The sequence below is a fragment of the Cetorhinus maximus genome, chromosome 2 (genome assembly GCF_964194155.1).
Source record: "Cetorhinus maximus chromosome 2, sCetMax3.hap1.1, whole genome shotgun sequence".
Taxonomy (NCBI): domain Eukaryota; kingdom Metazoa; phylum Chordata; class Chondrichthyes; order Lamniformes; family Cetorhinidae; genus Cetorhinus; species Cetorhinus maximus.
The window spans coordinates 221,797,170-221,816,506 of record NC_135880.1 but is presented as its reverse complement, the minus strand read 5'-3'; the positions used below and the strand labels follow the sequence as shown (position 1 = coordinate 221,816,506).

Here is a 19,337-nt window from a genome sequence, read left to right as displayed (position 1 = left end):
GGCGTTCCTTAGGCCATCTGACCAGCCTGTCTGTATGTGCGTGCAAAGTTTCGGCCTCCTCTTGACTATTTACCACCCCACCAACATTGGTCTGCTTAGGTTCTTGAAAGTTGAGCACATTATGAGGCTGGGGGCGGGGGAAAGGGATGAATTGTGTTACTGTCTGAATGCTAACTGATGCACTGTCCTTATTGTTAATTTCAGCATCACCCCCGCATGGCCGCCAGGACCAAGTCCAGAGCCCCTCCTCCACACCTGAGGGGTGTCACTTGCAACTTGCATCACATAATTTCAGCGAGCCAGGCACTAGTGCAGCGACTACCATATCGGTGGGATTATAATGTATTATAATGTCGGCTAGTGTCTCAGGGCACAGTGGAGAGGGCGCTTCACAATCGCTGGAGGAGATGGCATAGACAGCATGCGCCGATGGCGCCAGCAGCCGGAGGACTGCAGGGGACCAGGCACATGCTGAGTCGGGCAATGATGATGAGCCTCTGGAGATGTCAGCCATGCAGCAACTGCAGGACAAGCGGCAGGGTGCGCGGGAGCATCTGGCAGGGTTGCATGAGGGTGTGCTTCACTTGGTCTTTGTGGTGGAGGAATCCAGGCAGAGTGTCAGTGACGGCATGAACCTCAGGACAGATCTTCAGGCTTCCTCCATTGAGGGATTGGTGCCTCTCATGGAGAGGGGCTTCCAGCAGATTGAGAATCTTCTGATTGGGTTACGCTCTGACCTGCAAGCCCTCACAGCGCTAATGGCCACAGGTGGTCATTGGCAATATGGGAGATGTTCTGGGCACCAAGTGTCCCAGCTCGGTGCCCATCCATCTGCGGTGAGCAAGGAGGTCCAATGTGACCTCGCGTCGGCGCAGCAGCTGCCTGTCGACGCTGTGAGCTCCTCTCAGGGTGCTCCGGGATGAGGGCTGCAGCTCCTCCGCCCCTCTGCCAGTGACTGTTGCATCCGTTGAGGCTGCGACAACTGGGGAGGTGCCAGTTCTGGAACTGGCCACTCCCTCCCTGGCGGAGCCAGCACAGGCTCCACGGGCCAGAGGACGTCTGCCAAGGTTATCGAGGCCAACAGGACAGCAGAGTCAGCAGGCTGTCTCACAAGCCACTCCGAGCGATGGGGCACCAAGACGTAGCACCAGCAAACGTAAGCATAAGGCACTTTAGGCACTCCACGGGTTTGTCACTGGTGCTTTTGTGTTGGCCCTAGATTAGGGAATTTTTGTTTGCCAACGTCACAGCTACGTTTTTTCATGTTTTTGGTGGCAATAAAGTCCACATTTGTGACCATGGCTGAGGGTGTTTCCTTTGTGTGGCATTTGTCTGTTTCACAGACATATCATGAGTGTTTGAGTGGACATTGATGTTTCAGTACTAAAATGTTTCAGTACTAAGCCCTTAGTTGCAGCTGATGAGGTGGAAGATGTAGCACCTAAGTGCCGCGTGTGGAAGTGCCAGGCAGTGCTGGTCCTGCAGATCCATGTGTGTGGAGCTAGCTGAAGGCTCGTTTGATTAAAGTGTCCCGGGCGTCCCTGCCTCCTTGGCGTAGTAGCGGGTTGGCGTGCTGCCCCTCATCATTGCCCTGTGCTTCCTCATCCTCTGAGCCACTGCTGGATTCATCATGTGCAGCCACATCCACTGCGTCAAGGTCTTCATCGTCAACTGTATCCCCCCTTTCCAGTGCAAGATTGTGCAGAGCGCGCCATACTACCACTATTACAGAGACGCGATCTGGGGGGTACTGGAGTGCGCCCCCTGAGTGGTCCAGGCATCGGAAGCGCATCTTGAGAAGACCGATGGCACTCTCCACCACAACCCTTGTGGTGCCCTGGCTCCTATTGTAGCTCTCCTCAGCTTCTGTTCTTGGATGGCGGAGAGGCGTCATGAGCCACCTTCTGAGGAGACAGCCCTTGTCACCCACCAGCCATCCATCCAGCCAAGCCGGAGCACTAAAGAGCCCCAGCACCTGGGAGTGTCTGAAGATGAAGATGGGAGCTGCCTGGGTACCTTGCACAGACTTGCAGAATCTGCATCCTGTGATCACACACTATCTGCACGTTCATGGAGTGGAAGCCCTTCCTGTTGACGAAGGCACCGGGCTCACCTGCTGGCGCCTTGATGACCAAATGTGTACAGTCTATAGCACCCTGGACACGGGGGAAGCCAGCAATGGCCGCGAAGTCTCTGGCTCGCAGTGCCTGACTTGCCTGGTCGCAGCGGAAGTGGATGAAGGTCAATGCACGTCTGAACAGAGCATCTGTAACCTGCTTGACACAAGTGTGGACAGCTGATTGGGAGACACCGCAAAGATCACCCACCGAGCCCTGGAAGGAGCCAGAGGCATAGAAGTGGGGGGCAACTGTAAGCTTCAGAGCTGCTGGCATGGGGTGTCCACCCACAGAGTTAGGAGAGATCTCAGGCCAATCATCTGACAGATGTAGTTGACTGTCTCCCTTGAGAGTCGGAGCCTCCTTCAGCACTGCATCTCAGACATATTGAGGTAGCTGCTTCGCCGCCTGTAAACCCTGGCAGCAGGATAGTGACGTCTTCTGCGGCCCCTTCCACCTTGGACAGCCTCTTGGCCCTGCGCCCCTTGTGCCTGCGCCTGGCCTCCCAAAGGTGGTTCCCCTGGAGGCTGATTGTCCAGTCCTGGCCTCCTCCTTATTCTATCCCTCCCTTCCTCCTCAGAGGAGCTGCCTCCAGTGGAGATGTCAGAACCCATACCCCCAGGCTAAATGGAGGCTTCCGGAAAGCTGCAGGCCCGAGAAAGATTCCTGACTGCAGATTGCTGAGCTGAAGCTTCAAAGTACACGGAAAGCTGTTGGAAATCGATCTGATCTGTTAACAATCACACAAGCAAGTTTAAAACACTTTCTGCAATAAATACTTCACCTAAAACATTAACAGCCCCTCTGAGCCCACATATCCCGCCTGTGGATGAGTTTTGTTAAAAAGTCGCTTACCCGCCTGCCCGTTGCGCCCGTGCGCCAAGCCGAAGATCACACGGGCGCCTCAAAATCAGCGTCAATTGCCGAGTTAAGGGCTTTAACAAGGCCTTTAATTAATGGCGGGCGCGTGTCGCGCTTCATCGCGTGCCTGCCCAGCTAAATATCGCGATGCCGCACGCCGACGTCAGCGTGTGACATTTTAAGCGCTGACGTGCGGGGTCCGCCACCCACACGCCATACATAAAATTCTGCCCAATGAGTATGTCATGGCTTCAAATATATACAGAGTTGCAGGATTTTTCAGGCGAATCAACTGCTCAGATACGTACGAACATACGAAAATGACGGACAGGAAAAGACCCACTGGTCCATCCTGCCATCGAGTTAAAAATGCCTTTGCAGCACGGAAGTAAACAATGAGGAAGATAGTAAAGACTTCAGGAGGACATAGACAGGCTGGAGGCGAGGGCAGATACATGACAGATTAAATTCAATGCAGAGAAGTGCGAAGTGATACATTTTGGTAGGAAGAATGAGGGGAGACAATACAAAAAAGATAGACTTGCATTTATATGACACCTTTCATGACCGTAGAACATTTCAAAGTGCATTAGAGTCAGTAAAGTACTTTTGAAGTGTAGTTACTGTTGTAGGTAGCAAATTTGTGACAGCAAATTTGCTCACAGCAAGCTCCCTCAAACAGCGATGTGGTAATAACCAGCTAAAATGGTTTATGAATTTGATTGAGATAAATATTGGCCATAAATCTGATAAATAAATCTATGTACAGCTAAGAGGACAGATGGGGCCTCGGTTTAACGCTCATCTGAAAGACAGCAGCTACGACAATGCAGCACCTCCTCAATATTGCATTGGAGTGTCAGCTTTGATTTGTGTGCTCAAGTCTTTGAGCTTCTGACTCAGATGAGAGAGTGCCACCAAATGAGCAGCGGCTGACACCTAATTTCAAATTAGTTTGTAATTTAATGCAGAGAAGTGTGAGATGATAAATTTTGGTAGGAAGAATGAGGAGAGACAACACAAAAAAGAACAAAATAAAGACTTAAATTTAAAGAACGCCTCTTATGACCACAGGAAATCAGCACTGATGACCTAAATGGTACAAGTTTAAAAGGGGTGCAAGAACAGAGAGACCTGGGATGTTTGTGCACAAATCTTTAAAGGGCAGGTTAACAAAACAGTGAATGAAGCATATGGACGATATAAATAGAGTACAAAAGCTTGGAAGTTATGCTAAACCTATATTTTTAAAGTCAAGGTTTGGACCTATTGTGTCTAATTCTGAGCACTACACTTTAGCAGGGACAGAGACCAGGATCGTCAGGTCGGCAAGCAGGGGGCGGAGCCTGCTCGCCGACGCGTAAAATGACGCGGGATGACGTTGGGCGGAATTCCCGACGTCACCCCGCGTCATTTCAATTCTCAGTTCGGCGGGGGCACAGCCGAATCAGGTGTGTGCCCGCCGACCTGTCAATGGCCTTCAGAAAAAGCATGAAACCCCATCCACTGGCGGGATGAGGTTTCATGAGCGTTTTTAAAAATGTAATAAATGTTGTGATTTAAAGTGATAGATATGTCCCAACTCATATAAGTATCACATGAGGGGACATGTCAGGGAAATTTTGTTTGTGCATGTTTACCGTTTTTAAATTTGGCGCCGATCTCCTGAGGCAGCCCTTAGCCTCAGGGAGATGAGTGCGCTCTTCTGCGCGCATGCGTGAAAGAGCGCACTCTCGGCTGAGGGAATCCCGCCACCCCAGGGAGCGCATAGCGCTTCCTGGCGGGTGTTACGCTGGGCAGGCCTTAATTGGCTTGCCCACGTAAAATGGCGGCACACCCCCGATCGGAGGCGCGCCTGCCTGCACTCCCCCCCCGATGAGGGGTGAATTCTTCCCATAAAGTATTTGAGAGGGTAGAGAAGAGATTGACTAGGCAGTTCCAGGGATGAGGGATTATAGTTATGTAGATAGACTGGAGAAGCTGGGATTGCTTTCGTTGGAGTGGAGAAGGTTAACAGGAGATTTGATAAAAGCGTTTTAAATCATGAAAGATTTAGATAGAGTAAATAAAGAGAAACTTTCCAGTGGGTTGATACCCGTTGATGCAGATTTAAGGTGATTGTAAAGGAAGCAGAGGATGATAATGCAGCAAGACCTGGACAATATCCAGGCTTGGACTGACAAGTGGCAAGTAACATTCACGCCACACATGTGCCAGGCAATGACCATCTCCAAGAAGGGAGAATCCAATCATCGCCCCTTGACATTCAATGGCATTATCATCACTGAATCCCCCACTATCAACATTCTGGTGATTGCCATTGACCTGAAACTGAACTGGACTAGCCATATAAATACTGTAGCTACAAGAGCAGGTCAGAGGCTAGGAAACTTGCGATGAGTAACTCACCTCCTGACCCCCCCCAAAGCCTGTCCACCATCTACAAAGCACAAGTCAGGAGTGTGATGGAATACTCTCCACTTGCCTGGATGAATACAGCTCTAACAACACTCAAGAAGCTTGACACCATCCAGGGCAAAGCAACCCACTTGATTGGCACCTCTTATACAAACATTCACTGCCTCCATCACCGACAAACAGTGGCAGCAGTTTGTATCATCTACAAGATGCACTACAGAAACTCACCAAGGCTCCATAGGCAGCACCTTCTAAACCCACGACCACTACCATCTAGAAGGACAAAGGCAGCAGATAGATGGGAACACCACCACCTGGAAGCTCCCCTCCAAGCCACTCACCATCCTGACTTGCAAAAATGTCATCATTCCTTTACTATCAGTGGGTCAAAACCCTGGAACTCCCTCCCCAACAACCTAACAGTGGGTGTACCTACACCACATGGACTGCAGCGGTTCAAGAAGGCAGCTCACCACCACCTCCTCAAGGGCAATTAAGGATGGGCAATAAATGCTGGCCTAGCCAGTGACGTCCATAATCCCGTAAATGAATTTAAAAAGTAAATAAATAAATTTTAACAGCATAAGGATTTGGAATGCACTGCCTGATAGTGTGGTGGATACAGATTCAATAGTAGTCTTGAGAATTGGTTAGCAGACAGGAAACAGAGTAGGAATAAATGGGCGGTGACTAGTGGGGTACTGCAGGGATCAGTGCTTGGGCCCCAGTTATTCACAATATATATTAATGATTTGGATGAGGAACTAAATGTAATATTTCCAAGTTTGCTGACAACACAAAATTGGTGGAAATGTGAGTGGTGAGGAGGGTGTTAAGAGGCTTCAAGGCAATTTAGACAAGTTGAGTGAGTGGGTAAATACATGGCAGATGCAGTACAATGTGGATAAGTGTGAAGTTATCCACTTCAGTAGAAAAAACAGAATAGCAGAGTATTATTTAAATGGTGATAGATTGTGAAATTTTGATGTACGAAAGGACCTGGGTGTCCTTGTACACCAGTCACTGAAAACAAGCATGCAGGTGCAGCAGGCAGTTAAAAGGCAAATGGTATGTTGGCCTTCATTGTGAGAGGACTTGAATACATGAGCAAGAATATCTTACTGCAGCTGTACAGGGCCTTGGTGAGACAGCACCTGGAGTATTATGTGCAGTTTTGATCTCCGTACCTAAGAAAGGATATACTTGCCACAGAGGGAGTGCGGTGAAGGTTCACCAGACTGATTCCTGGGATGGCAGGATTGTTGTATGAGCAGAGAGTGGGTTGACTAGGCCTGAATTCACTGGAGTTTAGAAAATGAGAGGGCATCTCATTGAAACATATAAAATTCTGACAGGGACAGACTGGATGCAGGGATGATGTTTCCTCTGGTTAGGGGGCTCTAGATAAGGGGTCACAGTCTCAGGATACAGGGTAGGCCATTTAGGAATGAGAAGAAACTTCTTCACTCAGAGGGTGGTGAACCTGTGGAATTCTCTACCACAGAAGGCCATTGAGGCCAAGTCACTGAATATATTTAAGAAGGAAATAGATAAATTTCTAGTTTCTAAAGGCGTCAAGGGATATGGGGGGAGAGTGGGAGTATGGTGTTGAAATAGAGGATCAGCCATGGGCATATTGAATGGCCGAGCAGGCTCGATGGGCCGAATGACCTACTCCTGCTCCTATTTTGAAGCTGGACAAATACTTAAAGGCGAAAAAGTTGCAGGATGGGTGGGGGAATGACACTTAACTGGATTGTTCTTTAAAAGAGCTGGTCCAGACTTGCTGAGCTGAATGGCCTCCTTCTGCACAATATTGTTCTATGATTCAATAACAATACATGCAGTCTGCTATCACATCAAGACTCAAGTAATCTCCTGGGAAATGCACAAAAAAAAAAAAATCCAAGGCAGTTAGAAAGAAAGAAATCTGAAAAATTCCTCCCCTACCCTTTTATGCAAAGCATCACAGGAAACCTGCCTCTTGTACGAAATGATCTCCATCCCAGACAGAAAATAGAAAGCTCTCGCTTGAGGGAATACAGTGAATCAGTGTCCACTGCATGAGTTGGCAGCCTGTTCCACACTCTCTTTTCACTGGAAATTCTGGTTCTGCCCTTCACATAACCTGTAAACTTGGCTCCACAAAAATATTCAGTTGAAATATTTGGTCCTTGTTTTGTAAATCTCGACCAAAACACCTGTAAGCTGTACATGCCACGTTTGTCAACAATTAAGGCAATGCGAAAAGAAAGGAATTTAAAGGAACTATGCATGTTATTCTGCCCGTGGATGAGGTTTCCAAAAAAACGCAAAGGTTCGCTTGGCCTTTCCGCCTGCCCGCAAACCGTTATGTTGGAGCGAAAATTTTGATTTAATTGGTTACTTAATGGCCTTAACAGGCCTTTTAATTGTCGGTGGGTGTGCACCGGAGCCGGCAGCGTGCCCGCCCTCTGAACTATCGCGCGACTACGTTGGCACGCTCGGCCGACATCAACGCTCGTCATTTCACGCTTGAGCAAGTTGGACGTGCGCCCGCCTGCCTGGTGAAAATCTCTGCCCATGAATTTCATTCACCTCCTGTCGTGTACTAAACAGGTTTGCTGTATAGTATGGCGGACAGTCAATATTCCAGAGGAAGAGACAGATGCAGACAGCCTTGAGGTGGAAGATCAGGCCCATGAAGAGGATGCAACAGTGGGTAGAATGTGGAACTTGCTACCATAAGTAGTTGTTGAGGTGAATAGCATTCATGAATTTAAGAAGTGTGGGAGAAGGCTCGTGTACAATATAAACATCAGCATGGACCCCTTGGATAAAATGGCCTGTTTCTTTGTTGCTATATAATGTAACAGGTGCGCATGCAAAAGCAATAAGAACTTCAAAGGAAGCATATTTGGGACCAGGTCACTGTATCATAAATTCCCATTATCACAACACAACGCCCATCACAGAACAGCGCCACCTAGAATAACCTTTCCCTAACGTACCACCATTCCTTCTTGTATCCAGCAGCAATAGTTGAACGCAATAGCAAAATAGTTCAGTCACAATAAAAGGGATCACATCCTTAAAGTCCCCAGATTATGAATTATTAAGATAAATTCATTATTTCTTTACTTCATTTTTGGGAAACGGTGTCAATGGCAAGGCAAGCATTTATTGCCCATCCTTAATTGTCCTTGAAAAGATGGCGGTGGGCTTTTTGTCTCGAATAACTGAAGTCCATGTGGTGAAGTAGCTCCTATAATGTTGTTTTTGTGTCCAGCAATGATGAGTGAAGGATGACATAAGTCCAAGCCAGGAATGGTGTGTGATAGAGGGAAACTTGGAAGTGATGCTATTACCGTGCATCTGCTATCCTTAGTCTTGGTGATGGAGATCAGTGGTTTGATGAGGTAGTATTCCTGTGCTTAATAAATTTTATTTTCTCCTCTCTATGTTTAGGAAGCTATATTACCATGGATATAAGCAGTTCACCACACTTCTGGCTTGCTTATATGAGAGATCCAAGTGATTCTGGAAAAATTCACAGTAATGTGAGACAGCAATGGCTCAATGGTTAGTAGAGACTAATGCTGACAAAAAAATTAGTATTTTTATTTAAACAGAAAAACAGAAAATGCTAGAAAACCTCAGCAGGTCTGGCAGCAACCATGGAGAGAAAAACAGAGTTAATGTTTCGAGTCCATATGACTCTTCCTCAGAGCTGAAGAGAGGTAGAAATGTGACGGATTTTATACTTTGTTTTGATTGGTAGTTTGAATCAATTTCACTATTGGCACTATCTTTGACATTGTTTATGGCTAATGAATTCTAATTTGTAGCAAGTTCTTTTTAATTTTCAGGTGATTCTGATGTTGTGGCAGCAATGAAAACCTTTGCAGAACTCACTGACCTGGCTAAGTAAGTAACCTTTGAAAAGAGTTGCATAATTTTAGCAATTATGTATGGAAATTCTTCACACAGTAATTTCTTATAGTTAACTTAAATGCTGTTGGGTAGAATTTTCCTTAATGAATTATAAATGGAGAGATGGGTAGACAGTGGCATAGTGGTATTATTACTGGACTAGTATTTCAGAGACCCAGGGTAAAGCTTTGAGGAAACAAAAACAAAAAATAGCTGGAAAAACTAAGCAGGTCTGACAGCATCTGCAGAGAGGAACACAGTTAATGTTTCGAGTCCGTATGATTCTTCATCAGAACATCTGTTCCAGATGATGACCACGAAACCATTGCCGATTGTTGTAAAAACGCATCTGGTTCACTAATGTCCTTTAGGGAGGGAAATTTGCTGTCCTTACCTGGTCTGGCCTACATGTGAGTCCAGACCCACAGCAATGTGGTTGACTCTTAAATGCCCAATAAACAAGGGCAATTAGGGATGGGCAATAAATGCTGGCCTAGCCAGTGATGCCCACGTCCCATGAATGAATACATGAAAAGAAATTTCCAGTGAAACTCTAGTGTTGGCAAGACTAATGCCAAAATTGACAAGCAGTACTTTTGCAAGTGCGCGTCACACTTAGAGAGAAGTATCTTAGATTGATAGTAACACCTATTTTAAATTTTGAGACCGGTATTGCAAAGCTGAAACATTCAATAATTTTAGCACTGTGGTAACACTATAAAACATGTGCGGTAATGTACGACCACTGATATAGAGGAAAAAACGCAGGATGGTGCATTATATTCAAATATGAACCTGTCCAAAAATAAATGCCACACAAAATGAAATTACCAGAAGCCTAAGGCGAAAGCTAGCTGGTCAGCAGTAATATGAGAGGACAGTTCACAATGGGATAGGAAAGTTGCATACTGACCTCAACAGGTGATGCTAAAGAAAATGCATCTCTTCTGTTTTCAGAAAAATACCTGGTAGTGAACGATGTCTACTCCTTCCTGGAACATATATTTTCCAAATAATGAAATAGTCTGGAACAGCAGAGAGAGAGAGAGAGAGAGAGAGAGGTGGAGAAACTATCAACAGTGAGGCTTGTCAGTCCTACTTACACTGTGTCTAACACACGGATAAGGTGCTAGGAGCTGGATTACTATGAAAGTCTACGCACATTTCTCCAGGATATTACAATAATAACATTTTGAATTAATATCGTGCCTTTAATGTAGAAAAAACATCTTCAAGGCTCTCCACTGACTTATCCCACCTTATCTCTACAACCTTCTCAAATCTTATATCCCTTCCTGTACCTTCTGTTCCCTCTTTCCAGCCTTTTGTGCCTCTCTCCTCGTTCCACAATTGATTGAACTATCTGAACTCTCTCAACCCTCTTGTAATATGCCTTTAAGGGATGGCAGCATGCCATAACTTTAAGGCATGTTACAACATCCTCCTTTCATTTTCATTCAGCCTCAGTTTCACTTTGGCTTGGAGAAGAAGACTGGCACACATCCCTGCTGCTGATGTCCTCAAGCTTTTTATCAATGTTCACATATGCCTGTTCTTAATACACGAACCCACAATGTGTTTGCACAATCTAAGACTGTTCACAATGTTGTACTTGTGTTTTTTTTTATTCGTTCATGGGATGTGGGCATCGCTGGGTCAGCCAGAATTTATTGCTATCTCTATTTGCCCTTGAGAAGGTGGTGGTGAGCTGCCTTCTTGAACCGCTGCAGTCCATGTGGTGTGGGTACATCTACAGTGCTGTTAGGAAGGGAGTTCAAGGATTTTGACCCAGCGACAGTGAAGGAACGGTGATATATTTCCAAGTGAGGATGGTGTGTGGCTTGGAGGGAAACTTCCAGGTGGTGGTGTTCCCACGTGTCTGCTGCCCTAGTCCTTCTAGATGTTATTATTCGTGGGTTTGGAAGGTATTGTCTAAGGAGCTTGGTGAATTGCTGCAGTGCATCTTGTAGGTGGTACACACTGATGCCACTGGGTGTCAAAGGTGGAGGGAGTGAATGTTTGTGGAAGGGGTGCCTGTCAAGCAGGCTGCTTTGTCCTGGATGGTGTCAGGCCTCTTGAGTGTTGTGGGAGCTGCACTCATCCAGGCAAGTGGAAAGTATTCATCACGCTCCTGACTTAGATGGTGGACAGGTTTTGGGGTGTTAGGAGGCGAGTTATTCACCACAGGATTCCTAGCCTCTGACCTGCTCTTGTAGCCACAGTATTTTTATGGCTAGTCCAGTTCAGTTTCTGGTCAATGGTAATCACCAGGATGTTGATAGTGGGGGATTCAGCAATGATAATGCCATTGAATGTCAACGGGTGATGGTTAGATCCTCTCATGTTGGAGATGGTCATTGCCTGGTACTTGTGTGGCGTGAATGTTACTTTCCACTTGTCAGCCCAAATCTGAATATTGTCCAGTCTTGCTGCATTTGGACATGGACTGCTTCAGTATCTGAGGAGTCATGAATGGTGCTGAACTTTGTGCAGTCATCAGCAAACATCCCCACTTCTGACATTATGATGGAAGGAAGGTTATTGAAGAAGCAGCTGAAGATGGTTGGGCCTAGGACACTATCTTGAGGAACTCCTGCAATTATGTCCTGGAACTGAGATGGATCATTGACCTCCAACAACCACAATGATCTTCCTTTGTTTCTAGGTGTGACTTCAGCTAGCAGAGAATTTCCCCCTGATTCCCATTCACTCCAGTTTTGCTGGGGCTCCTTGATGCCACACTCGGTCAAATGCTGCCTTGATGTCAAGGGTAGTCACTCTCACCTAACCTGTGGAGTTCAGCTCTTTTGTCCATATTTGAACCAAGGCTGTAATGAGGTCCAGAGCTGAATGACCCTGGCAGAACCCAAACTGAGTGTCACTGAGCGGGTTATTGCGAAGTAAGTGTCGCTTGATAGCACTGTTGATGACCCCTTTCATTACTTCATTGATGATCAAGAGCAGACTGATGGGGCGGTAATTGGCTGGTTTGGATTTGTCCTGCTTTTTGTGTACAGGGCATGCCTGGGCAATTTTCCACATTGCCAAGTAGATACCAGTATTGTAGCTGTACTGAACAACTTGGCTGGGGGCAAGGCAAGTTCTGGAGCATACGTCTTCAGTACTAGTGCTGGAATGTTGTCAGTGCCCATAACCAGTTTACTATTCAGTGGCTTCAGCCATTTCTTCATATCACGAGGAGTGAATCGAATTAGCTAAAGCCTGACATCTGTGATGCTGGGGACCTCTGGAGGAGGCCGAGATGGATCATCCACTCAGCACTTCTGGCTGCAAATGCTTCAGCCTTATCTTTTGTACTGACGTGCTGGGCTCCCCCATCATTGAGGATGGGGATATTTGTGGAGCCTCCTCCTCCAGTGAGTTGTTTAATTGTCCATCACCATTCACAACTGGATGTGGCAGGACTACAGAGCTTAGATCTGATTGATTAGTTGTAGAAATGCTTAGCTCTGTCTATCACTTGCTGCTTATGCTGTTTAGCATGCAAGTAGTCCTGTCTGTAGCTTCACCAGGTTGAACCTTCATTTTTAGGAATGCCTGGTGCTACTCCTGGCATGGCCTCCTGCACTCTTCATTGAACCAGGGTTGATCCTCTGGCTTGGGATAATGGTAGAGTGGGGGATATGCTGGGCCATAAGGTTACAGATTGTGTTCGAGTACAATTCTACTGCTGCTGATGGCCCACAGCGCCTCTTGGTTGCCCATTCTTAAGTTGCTAGATCTGTTTGAAATCTATCCCATTTAGCATGGTGGCAGTGCCACACAACACAATGGAGGGTATCGTCAATGTGAAGGCAGGACTTTGTCTCCACTCCTACCGATACTGTCATGGACAGATGCATCCGCGGCAGGCAAGTTGGTGAGGATGAGGTCAAGTGAGGTGGTTCCTTCACCACCTGCCGCAGACCCAGCAATAGCAACTATGTCCCTTAGGATTCGGCCAGCTCAGTCTGTAGTAATGCTACCGAGCCATTAAAATCCCTCAGCCAGAGTACATTCTGTTCCTTTGCCACCTACATGATTCTTCCATTTGGTGTTCATCATGGAGGATCACTGATTAATCAGCTGGGGGTCGGGGGGAGGGTTGGTGTACGTGGTAATTAGGTTTCCTTCCCCATGTTTGGCTTGATGCCATGAGGCTTCATGGGGTCTGGAGACTATGTTGACGATCGGGTAACTTCCTCCCGATTGTACATCACTGTGCCACTGTCTCTATTTTTAAAAATGTCCTCTCCTTCCATTGCTCCTATTTCCCACCCTCACCTCCATAAAGTCTCCTTCTTCATTAAACATACCATATAAATGCACGGTATTGGACTTACCCCATTTTGTTCAGCAGATACTTATTGCATATACTATGCCTCACTATACATGCAAGCCACTACCAACAGAGCAAATATATATTTTATTTGGAGAAGTTAAAAAATGATTTGGCCCTTCAATTTCAACATCAGAGTTTTCTAACAGAGCTGCATTGTGTTGACATGGTTCTTTGGCATGTAGTTGTATTCCAACAATTCATACATGATAAATTTCTAATAAGTAAGTTGCATGTTGAAAAAAAGTTTGAACACATTGGGCAGTAGCAAGACGCAACTTCTCTAGTTCAAACTAGTTGCTTCTATTAATGAGCTCAAAACAAGAGCTCCAGAAGATGTATTACTTAATGAATGTATCTTCCCTGATTGATGTTCATAGAAAAGTCATGCTGCTCTCATTCAAAAGGATTATTTTTCTCCCATGCATAGGGTAGCCATGGAGTCCAGGAATTGGCATGACTTTTCTGAGCTGATGAACAAAAATTTTGAGCTACGAAGGTAAGATCTTATGTTTAAATCTGGCTTTGAGAGAGAGGATTTAAAGCTGATATTGTTTAGCTGGCTTCAACTCACTTTCTAAAGAGCAGAAAAACCGTTTGTCAGGAAATTGATGGGATAGGTGCAGTGCTGGTCTTCACCCAGCCTGATTTAACATTGAAGTTAGTGGAGAGCAATATTGGGTGAGGTGAAAACCTGATCCTGTGGGTTTACTGCCTGGTGAATTAGGTTAAATTACCTCATGTTATGATACTACTTTCATACTAAATGACTTCTGTTATCTATTGCACATTTTTTAAAATTTTGCTGTTTGTTGAATTATATGATATATTGCATATTAAATAGTACAGTTCAATGAGCATACACAAAGAGCATCTCTTAGTTTGAGTACTATAGTATCGTTCAGGGGAAGATGGTACCAGAATGGTAATGTCAGTGGACTAGTAATCCAGTAGTCTCTGGGGACATGGGTTCAAATCCCATCATGGCAGCTGGTGAAATTTAAGATTAATAAATTTACAATTGAAAGCTAGTCTCAGCTAATGGTGACTATGATACTATCATTGAGTGTTGTAAAGACCCATCGGGTTTATGAATGCCCTTTAGGGAAGGAAATCTGCCATCCTTACCTTGTCTGGCCTACATGTGAGTTCAGACTCTCAGTAACGTGGAACCAGATGGGTTTTTATGACAATTGGCAATGGTTGCATGACTTTTAATTCCAGATTTTTATTGAATTCAAATTCCACCATCTGCCGTGGTGGGATTCCAACCCAGGTCCCCAGAGCATTACCCTGTGTCTCTGAATTACCAGTCCAGTGACAATACCACTATGCCACCACCTCCCCTCAAATATAATGTTCTTAAGCGATTAAATAATGAGAATTTAATTTCCTAAGTATCTGTATAAATGCTTTATGTCGTTTCAGGTCGATATACACAGATGCTTGTCTGGGTCAAGGAAATTTGAGGATGGTGCAACTTGGCAGAAAGGTATTCTTCAAAATAGTTTATTTTAGGGCTAATTAAATCTGTATGTTTTTATATATAATAATAGTACATGAATTCCAGTTTAATAAACAATTAGATAATGAATTCCAGTTTAATAAACAAGTAAACAATGTACAGAATCAGTTGCATATTATTGTGATATAGTCACAACTACTTTACGTTCAGATGAAGCAAAAGAATCGATGGTTGTCACATTGGAGCTTACTTCTTTTTCATTTAGGTTAACTGTAGTTTAAAATTTCAAAAATGATGGTATGAGGAAAACTGAAGAAGGTGGATTTTAAAATGTGACTGAATAATTAAAGATGGAAGACCTGCTTTATACTTGCAACAATCACATAAATTACTGCAGCTTCGCTTTCAGAATGCTTTCTGGTGATTCAGTGGACAATAATAAATGATTGTTTCAGCATCATCCTTTTCAAAATTGATTCCAAGATTACATGGTACCAATCAAAATTTTAAGAACTACGAAATCCCTGATTAAAATTTTAAGGTGCAAAATTTACCTTCGATTTTATTAACAGAATTAACATGCTCTGTTAAACTGACTGTTTAATTTTGAATGCGATTCTGTTGAAATTTGATGTGTAGTTCACTAATTACTGGAATAAAAAGCTCTGTTGTGACCTGTGTATCTGTTATTTTTGGCAGTTTGGCTCTGCGGTAAAGCTTCCCGGCAGTGGAGGAGCAGTGATTGGTCTCTGTCTAGATCCTGACAACCTGGTACGTTGAAATAGCTCTCTGTGCGTTGAGGTGGATCAGTTGCTGGAGTTATGAGTTAGAAATGAGATGAACTGCAGTCCTTGTTATTTTGAGAAGCATTTAGAACAAGCAAGCATGCATCACATGTTTAGCGCGACAGTTAAATGCCAACGAGATAAGCAAGTGTTTCAGTGATTTGTATCAGCATAATCCATTGACTGCACTAGTTTTGCAGCCAGCTTCTAGACAACTATTGTTCTCTGTTCAGCTTTACTTAGGGTCTGCTTAAATTAGATTTGCAATGTTGCTGACATGGGTTTCCATATTCTTTCTAGGTCGAGTTAAAGAAAGCTTTCCAGGAAGCTGGGTTTGTCATCTGTGATGTTGTTCCATATGGCCCTTGACATTCAGTCAAGAAATGACTGATGAGAATTTTATGGTAGCATTAATTTTAAAGAGTAATTTAGTAGAAAAGTAAGTTTAAATGAAGAAATGCAATAATAAAATGATTCCCTTAGGCTTGACTTAGAAAACTGAAGAAAGCTACTGCAATTGGTACAATTTTTAAAAAATGCTATTAGTTTAATATTCTGGAAAATATCTTATTTTACACTCATCACTGCCTGATGCCGGTGTGGAGTAATGTTCAGACAACTGAGAGATGCAACAAACATATGCCATGATAAGACCATTGGAGCTCTGACTGTAACCTGTATACAATTCTCCAATTCCATAAAATCTTATGGCAATCCACCAGCCTGATGAATTTTAGAAGGTACGTTATATTAGTCTGTCTCATATTTTAAATACACTACTAGAGCATACAAACAATAATGGATAATGAGATCAAGTTACAGAGTTATAATCTAATGCACATTATCAACTGCAATTATATTTAAAATACTGTTTATGTCAGTGACAACTTCTTAGCACCCATAGTTCTCAAGCCTGGCTGTGGTCAGAAAGGATATTAATTCCCCTGTGATATCACCATTGTAAAGTTGCCTTTTAAAAGTGACTTTGAAGTTGGCTGTGCCACTTGCTGTCTTCACTATACATTTAGTATGGGATCGCGCACCATTGAACTTACTGTAGTTCCTTCACAAGTGCCAACACTATTCACCCTGAGCACAACAGATGTGAATGATTTATGCTGGTACTATCCATTTATTTTGTTGCTAATAACAGAGTTGAGTATTACTTGCTAATCTTAAATGCCAAATACAAAGATAGAGGCTGCAGTTAGTCATATAGTCATTTAAAAAGAGCTGCAACAGGTCTCAAATTTGGTAGTTTATAATAACTAGTAAAATTGTTAGCAAAAAAGGGATCGTTGAAGAGGACTTGTCAAGATAAATGCTGAGAGGTGCTACTGTTAGCTCAAGAGTCTAGAACTGGTCATAGTATCAGGTTAGCCACTTAAAACTGAGATGAAGAGAAATTTCTTCACTCAGACGGTTATGAATCTTTGGAATTTTATATCCCACAGGGCTCTGAATGCTCAGTTGTTGAGCATATTCAAAACCGAGCTTGATAGCTTTTGAGGATCCAGGGATGGGGGAGTTGAGGTAGAAAATCATCCATTATCTTCATGGAGCAGGTTTGAGGGGATGTATAACCTATTCCTTGTAATTCTTATGTTCTTATGTCCAGTATAAATCTGTACCTGTCACTGATAAAAATTAGTTGAAAATTTATTTTGCATTGAGGTGCAGCACATCTTATGCTGCAACCAGTAGCTTCTGTAAGTAAGATAATGCTTACAGTAATAGGAAGTTAGATATGATGTATATTTTCCAAGCTACTTTATTAAATTTTTGCATGCCTGCAAAGCATAATTCTGACACAGAAATACTGGTTTTGTAAAGGAACTATGCAGAGCCCCCAATCAGAGCGATGCTGCTGGCTCCTACAGTGGCAAACGCTACATGTACATAGGAACATATAATGTTCCAGTCTATGTTTGTGGAGTCCATCTCCAATCAAATGATTCCCAACACTACAGACCAGATCCTAGGTGCATTCTTCTCATGGGAAGGAAAATCGAAGGAAGAGTTGTTGGCTATTTTTCTGTGCCTATTTAAGGGGTGCTTTGATGAAGGACTGGGAAGAGGCTAATTGGCTGTTTGGATTTGGAAAAAGATTGGCATAGCAAAATAAAGGGAGAAAATGATTTCACATCAAAAATGTCCAACTGCCAAGCACTCTGAAATGTAGCAATTGAGAAGAATGAGAAATATGTGTTTAAATCACATGCATTTTAAAATGAAGTTTCATCCATATCTTACTGATTCTGAGCATCTTTTTCTGATAGCCCTTTAACAATTGATTTAAAAGCACTAGCTTTAAACAAAATATCTCCATATGATATTAAGATTCCCCTTCCCAGGATAGTATACTGAGTTATACAGAGAGTAGCAGAGAAATTAAAAGGTAGTAACATAATGGCCCGAATTTTGAGGTCACTGGTGAAGTATAAAGCAGAAGTATAAAATGGATTTAAATCATGCACAGAAAATGAAATAAAAATTAGGAAAGACAGATTTGATTAAAGACACAGGCAGAAAAGTAATTTTAAAAAAAATCTCCAACACTGTTAAACGTCTGAAGGAATGAAACCCCACACCCATAAAATTACATTTTCAGGGCCAGAGAGATGATTTTGAAGCAATTATCACTTATCGTGCTGTTAAAAATTCACTTAACGCTCAGTACACCAGCCCTAACTTGTCTAGGCATGTTTAGTGGGAAAATAGCGGTAAGTACCCCAACTTCATGTCGTTGCATTGATCTCAGTGCCAAGTCTGCTGGCAACAGCTGTTACAGTTTACCTTGTGGAGGAACAAGGTGCTTCTGACAGCAGCTTCTGGATTTCTGCATTCTTGATTTGCACATGCGCACAGAAATTGCTGTTGATTTACCCTATAGTAATGCTAAGTGCTGACAGCCTCACAGTTAGCATTAATGTAAAGTCCAGGCTAATGGGGTTCAGATGACAGTGGCAAAGGTTAGGAACCACTTCAAGGCCTCTGTTTTGCAAATATAGGAGGTACATGTTATAGGCTGTTTCATTCTTCTTTGAGATGAATAATTACAGCAGTATTTCAAATTGGTGTTGATTTACTTTTGATTTCTACTGCAAGTGCATTGTAACCGTTCATGTAAAGATGTAAATTCATCAATTGCCTCCTTTAGACGAGGCCAAGACGATGAAAATTAATTCAAGAGTGGGAACTAGTCCAATTTGAGTTTGAAATTCCGGTTCCAGTCAGGACTCCAAATGTGTTATCCAGCGGGTACTCCGCCATTGTACTGATGGGACATCAAGCTTTTCTAAAGTTTCAGCTACTGTTTTCTTCATGTACGTGGCAATCAAAATTTTCCAGCATATTTCAGAAGTTGTTGCTGCTGTGTGGCTTGCAAAAATAATCCAGGGCTGTTGCCACCCTGGGACTCTCATTCTCCACAATCATGA

General features: G+C 43.8%; 2 protein-coding genes across 7 annotated transcripts in view; both read left to right on the top strand.

Annotated features, from left to right (window-relative positions):
- Positions 1-16,318, top strand: part of gkup (glucuronokinase with putative uridyl pyrophosphorylase) — a 51,716-nt gene extending 35,398 nt beyond the window's left edge. For 3 of the 6 annotated variants that reach the window (XM_078533020.1, XM_078533019.1, XM_078533025.1), the window contains 6 exons: positions 8,844-8,957; positions 9,245-9,302; positions 14,078-14,146; positions 15,076-15,139; positions 15,812-15,883; positions 16,198-16,318. In XM_078533020.1, coding sequence (XP_078389146.1) covers positions 8,844-8,957; positions 9,245-9,302; positions 14,078-14,146; positions 15,076-15,139; positions 15,812-15,883; positions 16,198-16,266 — 446 coding nt within the window. In that variant the 3' untranslated portion in view covers positions 16,267-16,318. Of the gene's footprint in view, positions 1-204; positions 311-8,843; positions 8,958-9,244; positions 9,303-10,265; positions 10,365-14,077; positions 14,147-15,075; positions 15,140-15,377; positions 15,570-15,811; positions 15,884-16,197 lie in introns of those variants that run through there. The other 3 variants (XM_078533021.1, XM_078533023.1, XM_078533024.1) reach the window with 3 other exon arrangements.
- A 191-nt stretch (positions 16,319-16,509) lies between these two features.
- The window catches only part of bco2a (beta-carotene oxygenase 2a), a 73,223-nt gene continuing 70,395 nt past the window's right edge, over positions 16,510-19,337 (top strand). Inside the window, exon 1 of the mRNA XM_078533027.1 lies at positions 16,510-16,637. The gene's annotated coding sequence lies outside the window, so the exon portion shown is untranslated. The remainder of the gene's footprint in view (positions 16,638-19,337) is intronic.